Source organism: Gouania willdenowi, chromosome 8, assembly GCF_900634775.1.
Source record: "Gouania willdenowi chromosome 8, fGouWil2.1, whole genome shotgun sequence".
Taxonomy (NCBI): Eukaryota; Metazoa; Chordata; class Actinopteri; order Blenniiformes; family Gobiesocidae; genus Gouania; species Gouania willdenowi.
Window position 1 is genome coordinate 20148034 of NC_041051.1, and position 17104 is coordinate 20165137.

General features: G+C 38.5%; 2 protein-coding genes across 2 annotated transcripts in view; one reads left to right on the forward strand and one right to left on the reverse strand.

Moving 5' to 3' along the window:
• mafk (v-maf avian musculoaponeurotic fibrosarcoma oncogene homolog K) lies at window positions 1–15808 on the forward strand. Its single transcript, XM_028454507.1, has 4 exons — window positions 1–432; window positions 7514–7616; window positions 10505–10583; window positions 10664–15808. Exons 2-4 carry the CDS (start codon window positions 7591–7593, stop codon window positions 11102–11104), a joined length of 546 nt encoding a protein of 181 aa, XP_028310308.1. The 5' UTR covers window positions 1–432; window positions 7514–7590; the 3' UTR covers window positions 11105–15808.
• tmem184a (transmembrane protein 184a) overlaps window positions 14754–17104 on the reverse strand; it is a 16304-nt gene continuing 13953 nt past the window's right edge. Inside the window, exon 9 of the mRNA XM_028454505.1 lies at window positions 14754–17091. Coding sequence (XP_028310306.1) covers window positions 16865–17091 — 227 coding nt within the window. The 3' untranslated portion in view covers window positions 14754–16864. The remainder of the gene's footprint in view (window positions 17092–17104) is intronic.

Here is a 17104-nt window from a genome sequence, read left to right on the forward strand (position 1 = left end):
ATAAACACAGTCCGTGCTGACTTTGTACGGAGTGATTTTGTAAAGTAAGCAAAAGCTTCCGACCGTAGCAGCACTAGCACTAGTGAGTCTATCTTCTATTTATGGCCCCCCCCCCCCCGGTCCACCCCCCGGTCCAACCCCCTCCTCCCGCTTCAGACTGACGTCACCACAAAGTTATTTTCATGAATGGAGGGGGCGGTCACGAGGACTCGGTGACGTGAGTGCTTGCGGAAGCAGCGCGTGGAATGTTGGTACATTGTTGTTGTTTTGCAGTTAATTCAGTACGAGGAGGAGGACACGCTGCTGCTGCTCGTCCGCCGGACGCTCCGCACGAACTGGGTCAAGTTCCTCCGTCGGACCGTGTCGGACACCGAGCCCCGGGCCCCGGGCACTGGTTCACATTCCAGTCCGCAGATAGCCGCGTCCTCTGAGGTGAGCCGCTGGTTGTTTTTAACGGGGAAGACGCGCATTCCTCACTGAATTGTTCAAGTTCTCGTGCGTAGTGACATGCTGGCGCGCGCAGGTAGGATTATGTTGTTGGCCACGCGCGCTGTGTATACACTCTAGTGTACACACGCGTACACGTACACGCACACACGCATAGTGAAACGGGGTTTGATCATGGTTCGGAAAGTTTAAAGATGACTTTGCAGATACTTTATGTCGTGTAGCCTCCACGTGCTGTGTAGTGGAAAGGTGACGCAGCCCAAAAAGTCTGTAAAAATTTAGATTAAATACGTCCAATATATTAGGAATACATCATAAATATTATTACGTTACTTTAAAAAAGAATAATAATAATAAAAAAAAATATTTTTTTTTCCTTCAAGTTGATTTAGGTTTAAAATGTATTGTAAATATATTTTTTTTTTCAAACTTTGTATATTATTGTTATTGTTATTTATTTATTTATTTTTACCGGTTGAAGATAATTTAGAATAAATCAAGAAATAAAAGTGAAATATGATATGAATGTTAATCATAAAGTGAGAAGAATGCTCATCTTCCAATTTATACAGTATAGTAATGAGAAGTGGGACGATACACGATGCTTGGCTTACAATACGATACGATATTTGTGGCAAAAGAAAAAAGAACAATAAAAATACATTTAAAAGAAATAACCATGTTTTTGTTACATCGTAACAACCATGTAACATTACAACTGCAGGGTTTATCATTTTCAACTAAAAAATTATGTACATAAGACAGATTTTTTTCCCGCAAATTAAAGTGAATAGAGCAAAAACAGAGACTAACAATTAATGTCAGTTTAAAATCAAAACCAAATCATGTCATCATATATCATCCCATCTTTAATAGTTATTATTCAGAGTTAATGCAGCTTGAATTATAACCATTTATATTTTCTTTGTAATAACACTGTTGTTAGAGGTTTAGTTTTTATATTTTTTGTAATGATGTTAATAACTTAACAAAAAAAATCTAGTAAATGATAAAAACTAAACGGCTTTTATTTTTTATTAACTTCATTATTGACTTTTATCGTTTGGCTCCACATCCTTACCATCCTCATTATTCAGGGTAAAAAAAAAAAAAAAAAGAATCTAAACAGTCACATTGAACTTTGTCTCCACATTTGTAGAAACCAGGCTCAATCTTAAATCTTATTGATAAAGTTCACATAAACCTGAAATCTCAGCCTCCTCTTGACATTGAAATGACACGTGGTCGTGGTCTACATTTTAGACATGTGGGACAAAGGGCACTGGAGTGAGGTTAGACCACCAGGGCTGCCACAGGCCTGCACAAGAGAAACACGCAGGCACCAAATAGAAGGAGGAGCACATATTTTTAAAACCAATAAATCACTTCGTAGGCACAAAAGGCTTCATCTTATCTTTGTGTTTAGCTATAATTCCTAGACAGTATAAATCATCATGACGTGGGCAAATGTGATTTTTTTCCATGACTTCATAATACTTCAAATGTTTTATACTTAAAGGTATATCATTTCCTAGCCCTGTTTTATGAAGTATGAGGAAAATATTGCCCACAAATAATTTGTTCCAGTTTAATTTTGAACTTTTTATTGTTTTTTTAGTCTGATTCACTGTTGTGGGTGCACACCAGACAGACAGGCAGTGGGCGGGGGTGCATTGTCTGTCATGAGGTTACCATGTGCATCAATCACTGCAATGATGGTGTGTTTTTTTGGATGAGGAAGGACCAGGAGAAGTGACCGCAAAGGTTCGAGCTGATGCTCTCTGTCCGCTGACTCTTTTTTGTTTTTCATTTTCACTCAACGGCGGTGAGGAATGAAAGCAGGGGAGAAAGCGAAACCCAAAAAGAAAAGTTTTTGTGGTGGGGTGTTGTGAAAGTGCGGTTGGTGATGAGATGAGTCACTGGGACTGCCACGGTGTGTTTTCTTCCTTTTACTGGAAAAGAGTTCTGATTATTGACTTATGAAGTTGGCTATTTTACATCATACAAAGACGAGTCTGCGAGACAGTGTAAACAAAAAAAAAAAGAGAGCGCGAGGCGTGTGTCAAGAAGTCTGCATGTGTTGTTGACTGACAGCTACACACAGTCTGAGGTAGGGCTGGGTGATATATTGAGACTGAAGATATAGCCTAGTACCCAGTTTTATATTTTGGTGATATAGATATCGCCTATATCGATATATATACAGTATATATGTTTACCGTATTTTGTGTCAAAATACTCGTTTTAGGAGTCGCTGCTTTCACTACTTCTCAGAACAGAACAACATTAAAAGCACATATGGAATAGTGAGTGTGTCCTAACCCAGACCTTTTCCTAAACAAGCCACACTACAGAACTCACTCACACGTGCTGTCCCTTACAGGAGAAAAAGCCAAAAGTGATACACATTGTGCAGCTGTTTGTTAAAGGGCCCATGTTACGCTAAATCGACTTTTCTGTGCTTTAAACATCATAAAGTGCTATCTGGGCTTCATACACGTGCCCAAAGTGTTTTTTTCATTGATTCCCTCAAACGTTAGTTAGAGGGTGATTTGCTCATTTCTTACTGCAGGGTGAGCCCAAACACCTCGCTCCAACTTGATGACACGTTCCCACTTTGATGACGAATTTGACGTGACACAGAGTTGGAGAAGCCGCGCCTCCAGGAAGCTCTCTGCCGTGATTGACATGTAAACAAACACGCCCACAAAGGTGAGCTTGTCAGCGTCTTTCACGCAGTGCTATGTATGTATTTTCTACAGTCTATGTATGTACCGGTGAACGCCCCGCCCCCTCTAGGAGGAGGAAGTCAGTGTCCAGTCTATAGACACGCCCATTCATGAATATGCATAAGTAGGCCACAAATCAGCCTGTTTGTGTAGAGTTGCTCAGAAAGTGACTTTTCAGAGCCAAAACTCTCTGGAAAACAGGCGAGTTTGGGAAAATAAACCTCAGATACTATGTTTTTGGGGTTCTTAGAACAAATGGAGATGGGTGAAAAATAGCATGACATGGGACCTTTAATAAATGTACCAGTGTGGCATTTTGCATCAGCAAATTTAACTCAGAATTGTCTTTCTGATCAGACCTTATTTGAAATAAAATTATTGAGATTTATATTGTATATTGCCATTTTGAAAAAAATATTGGGATATGAGTTTTGGTCCATATCGCCCAGCCCTAATCTGAGTCTTTTTCATGCATTTACTGAATCTCAAACCACTTTTTTCAGTTCACTGTAGTTGGAGGGGTGGCAAGTGTTTGATTTGTAAATTTCTTTAAATTTGTTGTTTGCTTAAATTCGTATTTCTACACCTGTTTCATCAATGATAAAAACACAAAACCTAATTATGGGCTTTCAGATCTTGCCTCAGATGATCATTTTTCATGACCTCAGAGATATGGGGAAGAGAAAGACCAATAATGCATATAATCCCATTGTCTGACTGTAGCATTCCTGACATTTCTTTGCATCCCAGTATCATGACTGGACTCAGATATTCCTTCCCCTCCCTTTCCGCTCCTAAGATCCGGCGGTCATGCCAACCATCTCCCAGGTTCTCTGTGCTTTCCTTCCTTTCTGCGAAACAACGGGATTTTCCACCAAACGTCAGAACAGGAGGGTGTGATTCCCTGCCGCCGTGTTCGCTTTTACCAGTAAACAGAGTGACTCACTGCACAGTTATGATCTCCATTTCCTTCCCATATTATTCCACAAAATGTGCTGCGCTGGAAAAAGCTCCAGACTGTAAGGAAAAATACTTTTTTTCCAGCCACCTCCCTGGGAAAGTGCAAGCAAGAAGCTTTTTTTTCTCAGGAGACTCGAGCAGACTGTCAAGGGCAAAAAGAAGTCTGCTTTGGGTTGGACTCGCTCCCAAACTAACCCAAAAGAGAAGAAAAACAAAGTGTCCAGACAAGCACAGTCTGCATTTATCACTGAAGCGTGAGCACAGAGGTCTGTCATATACAGTTTATTTTAGAAGAAGGCTGCGTCCCACACTGTTACCTGTTGCAGTCAAGAACTTTAACAGATCTCTGACCTTAAAAAAGCTTTCAGCGATAGGCGTCAGTAAACAAACTCTACCATGGTTTATTACACAAACCCCCCTATGAATAAATGTTATATAACACAGTTACAATGATTTTCTTCTGCAGTAGTTGTATATTTATACCAGCCTGGTGATGCGGGGGCAACGCACAGCCCGGATAAAATCTATATATCTATAATAACAGGTTTTTAAAAGAGAAATGGGTAAATATTTAATCAGAATCAGAATTCCTTTATTATTGCTTTTGTTACAGCCACTTAAGAAAAAAAAAATCACAAATAAAAGAATTAAAAAAAACCTTTTAACAAAGAAGAAAGAATAAACGTTAAAGTGTATAATTAAGTAAAAGACTTAAAAATAGGGATCAGATATACACACATTACAGTAGTAAACAATAAAGTAGGATAGATAATAATAATAATAATAATAATAATAATAATAATACAAATATACAAATTATATATAAGTATGATACAGGTATACAACCATCGCACATTGGCACAAGTGGATTATATCTAGCACACCATGTTCCCTATACAGGCTCACAAACTAGTCCTGGGTATGAAGAACTATTGTTTCTCCACCTTATTCCTGGAGCTGCTACTTTCTGATTATAGGTAGACATTTTTTTGTAATAAACCACCACAATACAATTACAAATCAGGCTTTGTTAAAGCTGCTGGAGTTTATTATTATCATTTTAATCAGATAAAGACATTGTGTGTATGCCTCATAAATCACTAAACAAAAGGTAATTTGCTAAAAAAAAAAAAAGATTTAATTGAAGTTTTAAATTTTTTTTTTTTATCTCTACCGTAAACACTCAGTTTATTGACATTGTTGGAAAAGCTTTGTGCATTGCATTGTGGGATGTGGAGTCCCATAGACGGATGCTTAGAAGTGTTTCTACTTCATTCTTACTGTCATTTCTTGTCTTTCTTCACCAGACAAGGAGGACACTGATTCGCTTGACACCATTTTTGTTCTCGTGAGACATGTCAGCCCCTAAAATAAACATTGTTTTGCCTCAATTTTCAGTCCATGAAAACAGCAGATGTTTTGGGAAGTAGAATTTTTTTGGGGGGAAACACAAGAAATCACAGTAAGAATGATGTGAAAAAAAGGCTTTTATCCATCTATCTATGGGACTCCACATCCCACAATGCAATGGGTGAAACTTTTCTTTTTGGATTTACTGATCTATACACACATCATAGACTTTATCTGATAAAAACAAACAACTGTCTGCAGCAGCTTTAAGTTGAGCAGTTAACTCATTTGTCTTTATCGATAGAGTCAAGTGGCTCCCAGAGAAAACACCAACTTCAGCTTTCAGTAGAAAAATAAATAAATAAAAAAAAACTCAAATCAGTCTCAAGTGTGAGTTTCACACGTGCACCCCAGGCTGAGGTTGATTTGTTTGAGCAAGAGGAGAAGACGAGAGTCTTTAAAATTCCATGCATTTTGTGAAATTTGCAACCATTGTTTAACAACTGTTGGCTGAACTCCACCCCCACCGCAGAGTGCATGGCGGGACATATTCAGACTGGGTCTCCTCTGAAGATTTGCCCTTGTGCATGTGTGTGAGGCTTTGCACATGTGTGTTCACTCAGGAATGTGGTTTTGTTCTGTTGCCCACCATCTGTGACTTCTCTTTGAGGTATTTTCACAGATTCTGTTTTCTTTGTGCTACAGAAAACCCTCGTGTGAGTTGCCGTCTGTGTTTTCCTGTGTACTTGTCAGTCAGTATTAAAGAGAAGGATTTGTCTTTGTGATGTATTTGCTGTTTTCCCCTCTGGGGGAAACTTTAGGATCTCAATCAAGAAAACCTTGTCCCGGTGTGAGTTGCAAAAACATAAGCACATGCCTAAGGAATTTGAGAGAATGGCCTCTTGGTTCAAGCAGGAGGCCTCTTGTATAAAGAGAAGGAGGCCCCGCAAAACTTTTCCATGATCTCTGTAAGGAACCCAGGGACCCCCCTTCTCTGATGCAATGAGGCTGTTATGGCCAACATTCTGTTTTTGGTTTCTCATCTTTATCTGATGTCTCTGAAATCTCGATTATGTAATGTCTTTACAGCGTGTTTTACAGCTGAGGAAAGGTTATCAGTGAGCAGAGCATCTCTAAACACAAGTCTGTGTGGTCTCAGCTGCTGCATGCACAGTGAATATTGTCCTTTTCTGCTTTTTCTTTGAGTCTGAATGAGTTTTTTCAAAGAGAACCAGACAAACTGCATTTCACAAAGAAAATGCAAGTGGAGAGGCATAAACTGAGTCCTTTGGAGTAAATATAGCCCCTCATGGTCAGAATTACCCCTGGGAATCAGTATTACCCTCCAGAGACAGAATTACCCCTCGGAGTCAGTTTAACCACTTGGAGTTGGAATTTCCCCTCTGAGTCAGTATAACCACTCAGAAGTGGTATAACCCCTTGGAGTTGGTATAACTCCTCAGAGTTGGAATTACCCCTCAAAGTCAGTTAAACCCCCCCAAAGTCAGAATTACCCCTCAAAGTCAGTTAACCCCCCCCCAAAGTCAGAATTACCCCTCGGAATCAGTATAACCCCTGGGTATACTGGGATATTGGACAAAATGTGTCCTATAATAGAAATAAATAAGTGTCACACACCCTCACGAATCAATAGTTTGTCTTCAGCATCTACATTTTGTAAGAAACATGTTTTCAAATGAGCTCAGAGCCTTGCTTTGAAGAAAAAAAAATGCTGCCGTTTTCAATGAGCAGTGGGAAAAGTATTTGCCTTCTAACCAAGGTATCACTTATCACATGCTCACCTAAACTGTTTAGTTGGCAGAAACTAGTGTCAGCACTTTGGGCTAAATATATCCAGCAGAGTTAAATAAGGGCATGGAGAGCTCAGGAAAAGCCCAGTGTAAAAGCACACAGCACTAAATCACATAACTGCATTGTCTCCCAGTAAAAATACACCAGTGACTATCAAGGAAACTATTTTAATGTGACACTCAACCTCTAGGAACTTTCCACATGTGATCCTGCAGCTTTGTGAAGATCAGTCGACCTGTGAATGTTCCACTGACGTGTAGACGAGGAAGTGGAGACATGAGATAAGACTGGAATGAAGAGGAAGAGAGGAATTCTGAGGTAGATGTCTTAAAGTTGGAGCTCCCTGGTCCTACTATGTATGGGCTGGGTTGTGGTTATGAATGAGACTTGTTTACCCTTTTGCTGACCATGTGACTCACACTCCCACACCCATTCCCAGTGCGTTTCCATGGTAGCAGTCCAGCATGGAACAGTGCACTCAGTTAGGCTGGTCTGCAGGACCTGAAATGAAGCCCTTGGGGTGGGGATGGGTGGGGGGTTGGATGTTTGCTTCTCACAGGATCACAGCTCAGCACCTTCCCTTATTTAGACCGTGGCAGTGTGGAAATCATGTGCTCCATCGTGAGGCCTTTCTCGAAGCCATTCTGTGTCAAGGACAAGAAGAACGAAGAGTAAAAAGATCCTAGGAGGGTGATGATAGGTCATATGTGGTCTGGCCTAGTGAACTACATTATCAGTTTCCTTCTCTGATAGGTAAACACAGGTAATGTCCAGTGCTTAACTTGGTGCAATGCTGCCCTCTGCTGGCACACATGGGAATAACACCAACACTGGCATGATGCAACTGGAATGTTGTGGTGTCTGACTCAGGGTTTGGCTAGAGCTGTGGTTGTAGTTATGTTGTTGTGGTTATTTTATTTCCAGATCATTTGTATTCCCTGTAATTGTAAGAGATCAAAGCCCACATTTGTGCCGAGCCGACCTGAAATCTTCAGGTATTATTGCACTTAAATTACTCTAAACTTAATTTTCAAGCATTTATTTATTGCATTAAAGGTCAAGTTTATTTTTTAAACCAACTAATAATTTATTGACATATTTATTGGCCCAGCATCCAGTGTGAGAGAAGTTTTAGCAAGTGAACCTTGAAAACACTTTGAATCTTTTCATCCTGAGGTTATTTTTTGATAAGTTACCAAGAGTGGAAGTTTACTGTTAATTTCGAGTGCATGGCCTGTGTGCAGGGCTTTTATTGTGAAAGTCCAGAAGCATGCATGTGTAAAGAAAAAGAGTTGTTTCCTTATTTCTGTTGTATCCATTTTTCACACATTATGCGATATAATCAAGTGATCGCCCCGAGAAAGGCTTTACTTAAAGTTGTATACAGAAGGCTGACATTATGCTGTCATCATGACTAAGGTGTCATGATGGCTGTCATTAAGTGCTGTTTGTTACCCTAACCCAACTCAAAAAATGCCAACACAGCTCCAAAGATGTCATAATTTAGCGAACGACACTTAATGACAGCCTTCGTGACACCTTATTCATGCTAATGACAGATAATGACAGCGTAATGTCAGCCTTATGTATAAAACTTCAAGTTAGGTGTTACCAAAAACCCAATAAAATGTAAAAATTAACATTTGTTACAATGCAAATATTTCCCTCATTGTTTTTTCTACTCCTACTAAAATTATAATATTTATATCACTTGTAAAGTTCAACCTGAGTCGATCGCAACTGACTGTATGAGTAAGTAAATAATAATATGAGTTTGGTCTCAAACATTAGACCTGTTCTATTTAACTGTTATTGTGCTAGAACAGCTGTTTTTAAGTGTTTAAAAACACTCTATGCTGACAGTGTTTTTTTTTTTTTTAACTTGATTGAAACTGTAGGTTTGGCATTGTTTGTTGCATGTATTGATTATTTCTAACGGTTTGTTTGGTAAAAAATGATTAATAAAAGAGCAAGTATGACTTTTCGATGTGTGATCTCTGTTGCATTCTATTTGAATTTTATTTTGGCAATCTTCAGAAAAACTAAAAAAACAGAACAAACAACACTGAATTGTCCAACTAATCAGCCAAAAGAGAGTAGCTTATACACACCTACCCCACCACACAAACAAAACAAGGCTCACCAGAGTATATCATACTAATTAGGAAACTAATGTTACTAGTTTTACAGTACACATATATATATATATATATATATATATACAGTTTATACATGCACAATCAAACGTATATGTGCACACATTTACATACATACTGTATGCCTAAAGAGATCAATTTATGTTTATTTTACCAAAAGCAAGATTAGTAGTAAAACGAAGACGTCTGTCTGTTCTAGGGAATAAATTATGGAATACTGTTAATAAAGAAAAACAAATTAGTGACACACTATTTAATTTAAGATATACAATGTCACAATATATTTTAGAGAGTTATGTGAAGCAGTTCCTTGTTAAATGTAGTATATAAAAGAAAGTACATGCGTGTATATATATATATTTTTTGTTGCATTATTTGGAAAAAAAAGGCAACTCAAATGAAATTGTTGAATGCTTGCATTTCTGTTGTGTGTATTATTGAAGAAAGTAACTGAAATGTTATGATTTATGTTGGGCATATCAGCATTTTTGCTTCTGCCTGTTTCAGTCTTCTTGATGAATATGTTTTTGTTAGACTGAATTGTTAGATCTGATATCGATATCAGTCTGAAAACGAATATCAGATATTGGATTCAAATTTCCGAATTATATATTTTTTTTAACCAATTCGTTTTTTATTTATTTTATTCGACTGTAGAATACTGTAGATATAATGATGAAGGTTAAAATGTATGTAACCAATTGGTTAATAATAAATGGGTCAGTTGTTCTCATACCTACTGTACTGTTGTTGACATCACTTGATCAAGCCTTTTCTAACATTCCACACTACAAAATAAGTCATTCTTATTTTTTTATTAAAGATGAAAAAAAAGTTATAAAAGTATGTATGATTTATGCTGATATCAGATCAATATCGGTATCGGCCGATACACGAGGCTGCAATATCAGTATCATATCGAAAATGAAAAGGTTGTATCGGGACATCCCTAATATTGATACTGTATATACTATTCAATATGTACTACACAAATGTCGTCAGTGAATGTGAAATGTTTGACTATATTCCTGGCCTGTTTCTCCTTCTCAGAGCGCCTTCTGTGAGACGGTGGTCACTCGTCTGCATGCAGGGAATGACGACTCATTTTAAGACGAGCAAAGCTTTAAAGGTAGGAGCGTCGACTTCATTGATTCTCTGATAAACACAGCAGTGAATGTGACAGGTTTAGTCTTTTCCTTTGCACTGCAGGTTAAGAAGGAGGTGGGTGAGAATGCCCCGGCGCTTAGCGACGATGAGTTGGTTGCCATGTCTGTGCGGGAGCTGAACCAGCACCTGCGTGGTCTGACCAAAGAGGATGTGGTTCGGTTGAAGCAGCGGCGACGGACCCTAAAAAACCGTGGCTACGCCGCCAGCTGCCGCATCAAGCGCGTCACCCAAAAGGAGGAGCTGGAGAGACAGAAAACGGAGCTGCAGCGGGAGGTGGACAAGCTGGCCCGTGAGAACGCCAGCATGAGGCTGGAACTGGACGCTCTGAGGGCCAAGTACGAGGCCCTGCAGTGCTTCGCCCGGACAGTGACGCGGGGGCCGCTCTCACCGGGCAAAGTGGCCACCACCAGTGTCATCACCATCGTCAAGTCGGCCAACCACAACAACAACTCCAGCCCAACGCCGTTCTCTGCTCCGTCCTAGTGCTGACAGGACTGGGCTCTCCTTCTCCTGCCTGGTCCTTTGTGCCTGTGACCCTAACCCTGTGCTTCCACTGAGGGATGGAACAGGGTGATGAACTCTGTGTGATAATATGCTGCAGCTATCAATCCGTCTCCTTCAGTCTCTCCTGTGAACCCCCAGTAAATGACACGGCACCAGACCTCTTTAGTCCCAACTCTACGACTGACGGCAGACATTTGCTTTTACTCCGACAGCTGTGTTAAATAACTTATAAAAAAAACTAATAATCAAAGCTTTTGGAAGCTTCTGCCTTAAATGGATATATCACATGTCATCCAACACATTGAAGGGGTTATATTTCCAGCTTCAAGGTCACTTTGCATTCACTTGGTAACCAAGGTAACTGTGACTACCGCAGCTACGTGAGAAATCTGCCCAGATGTGTCTGGGAGAGAACCAAAGAGCAGCAGATGTGTTTACTGTGACCACTGGGTTTCCATAGATGTTATGAAACGTCTGAAAACCATACCAAGGTCATCCACCTTATTCATGAGGGCACTATGATGGATTATGGGCACCACTTTTCACACCCTCGGAAACCTCGCTCTCGTTCAGTTCTCACACGTGAGGTCAAAGGTGGGATAAAGGATGTAGACAGCGAATCTGATAGAGATTTAGATTATTTTACCCGATATAAGCACAAATATTCATTGAAACTTGTTCGTTGAAAGATGGATTGATGGAAAGAGTGACTGGAGATATATTGGAATTGTCAGATAGATTACCTACCTTTATCGTACACAAAAGTGTGCTGAAACCCACAGCGTATAGCACTAATAGCATCCTGTTATTATATTAATATTTACCCAACATTTAAAAATGTTACAACAGTAAATGGGAGTTAAAGATATCATTGGTTATAATAACCATAGAGCTGGTGCGTTTTTAGTAAAAGATTAACAAAACAAAAACAAAACAAAAAAAAAAACCCTGAACATTTGTGTTTTTCAGCACGAGACTGTATATTTGGACATAATTTACTCACGTATTCCAACCCATTTACATCCTGACTTGCACTTGGTGTTTTCCTCCCAGGGTAAGTTGGACCCATAATCAGGAAGTAGCAGCCCTCATGAATTTGGTGTATTTTAAAAGAACTGCCAGAGAACAGTCAGTCTGTGTTTCACCATTAAAGGCCTTTGCATCAACTCATGACTGAGATAAGGAGCTCTGAAGTTACCTTTAGAACACAATAGAAGAAAAGAAAAAGCACAAGCTTTAGCCACAGCTGGACATTGATCCTCAGATAATAGTTTACAGTGGTTGTTGTGCCTTTTAAAAGAAAACTTTTACAGGCCGCAAAGTTTGAGTAAATCGGATGGGAAATTAAGCAAATCTTATAGAATTTGTTCTATATTTCAGTTTGTTACATTGTTAAAGAAAGCAGAGACTGTTGAGGGTGGGGTTGGGGTCAATTAGAAATTTTAGTTGTAATTACGTCCTCAATTGTCCATGTTTAATTACAATTAAGGTGACCAGCATTTTATCCTTTTACAGTTAAAATTACAAGTATTATTTGTTCCCTGTAAGTCAATTACTAATGTCCAAATTCAATTAATCAATTACTGATCCTTTATTAAGCCCATAAAACATAACCTTCCTCTTGTGTTAGCTTTCCGTTAGCATCTCTTATTACGCTAACAGTTCGGTTTGGACCCATGTCTTAAATCAGCTGTCAAATTCACTAAAAAATATTATATATCGTCCAATTTGTTTTTAATCTCTTCGTTAACTTGTTAGGGTTCTTTATCCATTCAAATATTAGTATTAATATTTATGGTGTGGGCGTCTGAGCCTTTTTTCTGTAAGTTTGCCCCGCAATTTAATTTTTTCTTTATTGGTAAAATGATCCTCAAGAGCAGTGAAAGGTAGTTGGAAGAGTTGAGATGAATTGTTAACTACGTATGTTTAAGCTATAGAACTGAAACATGGTTCCACGGGTTTGCGTTTAATTAGATTGTAAATTTCAGTTTTTACAGGATTTTTAATAGATTTTTTCCAATTATAATTACGTCATAATTGTAATTATGAGATTACAATTATAATTGACCCCACCCCTGGTTGAGGATGCTGAAAGTGGGTTTGTTGGTGTGTTTGTAGTCGTTTATTTTCTACGTGAATGAATTCTGAAAGCTGTGTAAACTAGTAAGTGATCCAATCATGTAACCGTCACTAGTCCACTGATCATACAGAGCTGCTGTATAGTTAGGGTCAGGTGAATGACAGTTAAAGGTGAAGCAAAGCCGTGCCTTGAGTCTTGTGCCTGTTTCCTTTGTATGCCAGTGTTTGGTGGGTAATCCATATTGGATGGACAGATAACCAGAAACCGTCCTGTGTGTTAGAAAATGACAAAAAGCTCCCATTGCTGCATCAGTAACTCCGTCCAAAGAGATCATTCCGTCTACTAAGCCATGACACGTGTTATATGCTATTTACGCTGCCTTTGACACACTCCCTTCATGAGAACTCCTCCTGACACCAAAAAACCCTTACAAGCATAGGAGTCCTGACACTATGAGCACAGTGCCCATCTTGATCCTGTTGTACGTTTTGTGATATTTAAAAAGATGAAATTCACTTGAAATCAAGCTGTTCTTATTGAGGATCCATTCCTGATTTGGAGTGATGTCAAGTTTGTTCACGTCAGGATTTTTTTTCCTTCTCTTTCCTAAGACGACAACGTGACTGTTGTTCTCTGCTGCTGCTGCTGTACAACCTGCTGTGACGTTAAAGCGGGGGCATTGCTGTGTGTTCTTATTCTACATCCTATGTTCTTTTTTTTTTTTTTCCTGAAAATTAGTTTTATACAGTATGCCGAATACTATATAGGAATATATATAAATATTACATATTTTTCTATATTTGTCTTCTACTATCCTGGGAGTGGTGTGATTATATAAACCATCTTTGAAGCTAAACTAGCTTGATGACTTTTGGAAAAAAAAATAGATAAACACAATGAGAAAAATATACTCGGACAAGTGTATAGTTCTTCTCAGCATATATAATACACTAGGTTATTATACTGTCACAATCAGATTCACACTAGACAACTGAAGGGTGTACTGTAGTTATAATAATCTGGTGTTTTATCTATTCTGTCAGTTCATCCTTGATTGAGACAAAAGCATTGGTCAGATCCTTGATTTATGGATTCTTAGTTTTTCAGAGTTAAGAAATGTGTAAAATGAAAAAAAAACAAAAACAAAACTATGCAAAATTAAATGAAATGAAAAATATGACAATTCGTTATCAAGAAATGTTTCGATTGCTACTTTGATAATTTGAAGAATTCTCTTTTTTGTCGGAAAAGTAAACGGGAATTACTGGTTTGTGGCGGCCAAGCATTCATAGCAGCGCCACTTTTTGATCCTTCGATGATAGCTCTTATTGTCACCAAGTGTTGGATTGTTCATAAAGTTGTAACTTGACAAAATAGATCAAACACTTAGCGTGCAAACAAATCTCAAAATACAGTAAAATCATGGAATTTCCAAGCATTTTCTTTTCGATCGTGGACTAAATAAAATGTCCCGACTACTTTTCAGAACATGCTGATTTGAGAAGTTAATGGCAATGCCGTGGTGACCGTTTATAAACTCTGAGACGAATCATCTTTTCTAAGCTTGATGCAAACCAATGCATAACTTTATTTGTATTTTTTTTTTTTTAGCACTCACAGCTGAAAGCATGACAGTGACCACTTGTGGTTAAGAAAATAATCAAATGCTGCTTTGTTTTTGTTTATTCTTTTAAAGCACTTATTTCTGCATCTACTTGGAGGTGTTTGCTTTGGTTGTTGCCAAATAAAAGACAAACATGATTTCAGGAGAATTTGATTTTAGGTTGTCAATCAAAAACACTGAGATTGCCATATGTCATATTCGATATATAAAGTTAAAGTACCGCCCCTTAAATTTTTCTTTTTTTTTTAAAGCAGCCTTATAGTAATATTTTGGTATATGTTACGTTTATGTGCATAGAATATCTTCCTTTTTCAACCTCACTTCTTTCTTCTCCCATTAAAAATGAGTCAAGCTTCTATTTTTTTTTTAGGAAACGTTAAATATGTGCAGCATTTATTTGGCTTGTACTTCCTGAAACAATTGTTTGAGGTAATTCATGTTTGTATTTTTTTTTTTTTTTTTAAATAAGCTTTGCCAGCCAAACAAGCTATAATTAAAAAGCCACAAAAAGCTGAAGTCAGTGTCAAAGTATTGTGTGAATGCTGACTTCAAAGAATATAAAATTCTCATGAAACATTTTTGTGACGTGTCTGAAGAATAGATGCATTTTTCCTGTTGTTTCAAGGCAACACAGAGAAGCTCATGTGACCGACTGCAAACAGGCAGCATAACAAAGTAGTATGTATACCTTACACAGCTTGTCAATCAATACTTACATTTTCTATTTATGTCATTGATTTGTGCATTTCAAAAACCGGTAAATTATTTAAAAAAAAAAAAAAAGAACAGGTAACTTATTTTTTTTCATTTTACATTCATTTATTTACATGTTTTTCCTGAATGAACTACCCTCATGTACAAATACATTCTGTTTGTGTTACTGCTTTGATTGAACTTTTGGGAACTTATTCCTATGAAAAGGTCTGCTGTGTATGTTTTTTGTACTTTTAAATAAATCTTCTCCCCCTCCTCCTCCTCATTTACAACCTCAGTTCATTATTTATCACATGTGATATACACTCAGGCAAAAAAAAAAAAAAAGTATTTCTCATTTGCATAAGACTAAAACACACAAGTCACGACTGCTTTGGGTATTTGTGACCCCAATGAGAAAAAAAATTATCTCTACTTTTCCTGAAAGGCAATTGGTATTGGTATTTAAAAACAAAACACACATTGTAAGCTGTGATTTATGCAAACAAATGTTGGTATTCAAATTCTACATATAGCAAACTGGAAAAAAAACAAAACAGGAGCAAAAAAAAAAAAAAAAAAAAACAGGAGCGAAACTTTGTTGTTTGTGGATTTAATCAAACCTGCATAAACCCCCCAAAAACATACAAACCTATGTAACAAACACTGTTTCTCTACCAATCTGTACATGTTTCACCAAACCCTGCAAAATGGATTTAAAATACAAATAGTGCTGCATAGAAATGTGTGTTAAGAATAAAAGGCTTAAAGATTGGAAGATTTGCTTTTTCCCCCATTTGTCACATCTGTAGGACAACGAACAGTCAGACTGAAGCAGATATATGGGAATCTTATGACACACACACACACACACACACAGGAGTGCAGTGCCTGCCTCGGAAACCAACGAGCCTTTGTACGAACGTTTCCATTCTTTAAGAAACCAACGAGCAATGCTCGGCAAACACTTCACACGAGCAGATGTGAGAAACGGTCCATGAAGTGTCATTGTCAGGCAGCTCCGACTCCTCTGCTTCCCAAGTGGAGTCGCGTATTAATCATCTCCTCTTTTGAAACTGACACAAATCAGAAGGGGCGCAAATGAGACGGATGGAGAGCGGGTAGCGACATGATGACGAGGAGGGAAGGGCCATCGAGGTCACTGATGAATCGCTGTGGATCGCCTTCTTCGTGGAAATATGTCGCCATCGCCAAAATTAAAAACGAGGACTTCCTCAGCTTTCAGGGACGTTAAAATAATACATTTCAAAGTGACTTTCCCAGCACAGAGAGTGCAGCCGGATTAAATAGTTGGACGGTAGATTTCAAAAGGCGGGAGCAGCTAAAAGTCATCATCAGATGTGATGAGCATGATTTTGTCAGACTTGCGGCTCTTGGTGCCGGTGGCCACCTTCACGTTGGTGCTGGGCTGAGTCACTTCCTGTGTGGACTGCTGGGTGTATTGCTGGTAGGCCGGGGAGAAGTTGTGGATGGCATCCTGTACCATGTCTCCTGGGTTTATGGTTTCCTTCAGACCGCTAGAGATGCTTTGCATTGGAGGGATGCTCTCTGGAAGAATAGG

Excerpts from the sequence above, each read along its gene's own strand:
- mafk (XM_028454507.1), top strand. The coding sequence starts at position 7,591 with ATGAAGAGGAAGAGAGGAATTCTGAG. Across the intron at positions 7,617-10,504 it reads AGGAAGAGAGGAATTCTGAG|AGCGCCTTCTGTGAGACGGT; the intron begins GTAGATGTCTTA and ends TCTCCTTCTCAG. Across the intron at positions 10,584-10,663 it reads AGACGAGCAAAGCTTTAAAG|GTTAAGAAGGAGGTGGGTGA; the intron begins GTAGGAGCGTCG and ends TTTGCACTGCAG.